Source organism: Malaya genurostris, chromosome 2, assembly GCF_030247185.1.
Source record: "Malaya genurostris strain Urasoe2022 chromosome 2, Malgen_1.1, whole genome shotgun sequence".
Classification (NCBI taxonomy): Eukaryota; Metazoa; Arthropoda; class Insecta; order Diptera; family Culicidae; genus Malaya; species Malaya genurostris.
In genome coordinates this window covers 133406663-133409744 of record NC_080571.1, presented here as the reverse complement: position 1 = coordinate 133409744, position 3082 = coordinate 133406663, and the positions used below count along the sequence as shown (strand labels likewise).

Here is a 3082-nt window from a genome sequence, read left to right as displayed (position 1 = left end):
CAAATCCGAAATGAAATAATCGACATAAAAATTCTGTATGCGGCTATTTTTATAGCCGTTAGGACCGCCCATTAGTGAAAATGCTACAAACGAAATCACGTAAAAGAAAGCTCCTAACAAAAATCTAATCAGTTTGGATTCTATCGCCAATGCGAGCAGATGTATTTTGTGCCGTTTGCAAAGCTAGTTTCGCTTCCGATAAGAGTGATTACGTCACAGCTGCCAGTCATTTCGATGGATGAATAAGCATCGTTGGAAAGCATTATAAAAAATCAGCCGTTCTAATGGCTCTAAAAGTTTTCTGAAGAACTATTAGGATGTGTTGTTCGCAAATCGAAAGAAAATATCCTCAGTTTAGTGCAAATGTAGAACAGTTTGGTTAGATTCTTGCACTTTTCGCTGTGTGAAATTCACAGTAATCGAGATCAAGTGAAGCCTTCTTTGTTTTTGCGAAAAATGTGGAAAAGGGGAATGCTTGCATAATTCATACAATTGATCAACTATTTGATATTCGGAAGTGTTAAGGAACATGTCATTTGTTTTCGTATTCACGACATCCAGTTATGTCTCTGACATTACCCACCCGCCTTTTTTTTTTTTTTCTTACTGTGCAGTTTTGTTGAAGCGGACTACCCAAAAGCGAGCGAAGTAGGAAATATCGATTAATTCTTTGCATGGATTTTTTGGTAGTCCTGAAAAGGACTGTTTTGTTGAACACCGTCGAAATAAGAACGGTAGAATTCGACATGATGATGATGACTGACTGACGATGGGTCAATTTACTTCTTGGCAGCCACCTTCTTCGGGGCAGCTTTTTTGGCTGGCGCGGCCTTCTTTGGCTTCGGGGTCTTGGGCTTGTTGGCAGCGGCTTTCGATGGCTTGGTGGCCTTCTGCTTCGGTGCAGCAGCCTTCTTGGCGGCCTTGGCTGGTGCTGCCTTAGCCTTCTTTGCAGCGGCGGCTTTCGGCTTTTTCTCACCTGCAGGCTTTTTGGCCTTCGGTTTCTTCTCGCCAGCGGGTTTCTTGGCAACCTTTTTCTTCTCTCCGGCAGCCTTCTTCGGTTTTTTGGCAGCAGCCTTCTTCGGCTTCTTCTCGCCAGCCGGTTGCTTGGCACCGGCTTTGATTTTGAACGAGCCGGATGCACCGGAACCCTTGGTCTGGGTGAGCTTTCCCTTCTCGACGCCAGATTTCAGGGCCTTCTTGATGAACGGGGCCAGCTTGGCGACGTCGCACTTGTAGTTGGCGGCGATGTACTTCTTGATGGCCTGCAGCGAAGATCCGTTGCGTTCCTTCAGCGTCTTGATGGCAGCCACTACCATGTCATTGACTGGTGGATGTGTCGATGGCTTCTTCGGTTTTTTGGCTTCTCCCTTGGCGGCTTTGGCTTTCTTCGGTGCCTTGGCCGGTGAAGCAGCAACCGGAGCTGCGGCCGATACGTCAACAGCGGTTTCAGCCATTTTTTCTAATGTGCACTTTTCTAAAGCAGGTAGAACGAGCGAACGACTAAGCGAATACAAACGAGTGTGTGAATGCAGTAGAATCGTGCGATACGTTCGGGCACCGAATCCGTCGGCCCTGTTAGGGAATACGCACATGACGGTTACCATTCGGTGCTAGGTAGGTGTAGGTAATTTTTCTGGACTATTGTTTTTAAATTGTAAACAATGAATCGACAGCAGCGGAAGTATCGCCAAAGAGTGGTTTTATGTTTGCTACGATGTTTGAACTTTCTGCTCCACCATTCGCGAACAGCCGGACGGGCAGTGATGATAGCGAAATATGCATTCAATATCGGACAAACGGTACATGCTTATTTCGAATTGTCAAAAATAGTAAAACAGTACCATTTAAACAATGCGGACTCCAACGAAACATGGTTCATTGGGAAGAGAAATATTTTCTCTTGACAACTAACACAACCCGTTCGATGACGGTTGCGACGCGCACGAGATTGAATCGGTCAAACTTGAACCTGCTGTCTGGCGCAAATCGATCAAACGACCAAAACGCAGTACGAACCGGTGACTAAGCTTTTCAATTTTTCCGTGTTCTGCATTTGGAAAATACAATTTTTAAACAATTTGACTAACAGATATGTTACGTGAGCATAATATTTCCGAACATGCCTTCCGAAATCTGGAACACGATGGCACTGCCAACGAATAATGCTGGCCAACGTCGCCAACGCCCGGGCGTGTCGGTTGTTCTGAAAGCATTTTGGTTACTATTTTGTCGTGAATACGACTTACTTTACTATGGGGTGCCTTTTCAAAATTTACCCTCTGAGAGAGTGATAAGTTTTTGATCGTGAATATCTCTTGTTGTATCTAACGAATCAACATAATTTTTGCTACATGCCATCGGAAATATGATCACAATTTTATGATAAAATTTTCAGTTGTGTGACATAATCTCAAATAGTTCAAAATTAAACTTTTCTGAAATGTTTGGTATAAACGAGTATCAAAGAGGATAATTCATATGGCGCGTTTGCCTTTCTCGTATTTTGAAAGCTCATAGCTCAGTGATCTGTGGAAGGATTTATATAATCTAACTACCAATAGAATCGAAATTTTTCAACTTAAACGTGTATAGCAAGAGCATTGAAGTATTTCAATAGTACACTATTGAAAAACCTATCTCATTTGACCCATGTCAACACCAGCCAATCAGAACGCGTTCTGAGGAAGAGAAGAAAATAGCTGCTGCTGTACAACAAATCGTTCAAGAAAAATGTTTCCAAAAGTGGTGAATATCGTAGTGAGTTCCTCAATTTGGTCCTTCTGAATGCTAGAAACGAATCCCTACAGCATATTGATAGTCTCTTTCAATAAATTATGCAAATCCGAAATGAAATAATCGACATTGAAATTCTATATGCGGCTATTTTTATAGCCGTTAGGACCGCCCATTAGTGAAAAAGCTACAAACGAAATCACATAAAAGGAAATCTCTTAACAAAAATTGAATCAGTTTGGATTCTATCGCCACTGCGAGCAGATGTGTTTTGTGTCGTCTGCACAGCTAGTTTCGCTTTCGACAAGAGCGATTACGTCACAGCTGCCAGTCATTTCGATGGATGAAA

General features: G+C 42.8%; 1 protein-coding gene across 1 annotated transcript; it reads right to left on the bottom strand.

Moving 5' to 3' along the window:
• Positions 1-779: 779 nt before the first annotated feature.
• LOC131428844 (histone H1B-like) lies at positions 780-1454 on the bottom strand. The gene has a single exon (XM_058592902.1). It carries the CDS (start codon positions 1452-1454, stop codon positions 780-782), a length of 675 nt encoding a protein of 224 aa, XP_058448885.1.
• Between the last annotated feature and the right edge of the window lie 1628 nt (positions 1455-3082).

Excerpts from the sequence above, each read along its gene's own strand:
- LOC131428844 (XM_058592902.1), bottom strand. The coding sequence starts at position 1,454 with ATGGCTGAAACCGCTGTTGACGTATCGGCCGCAGCTCCGGTTGCTGCT.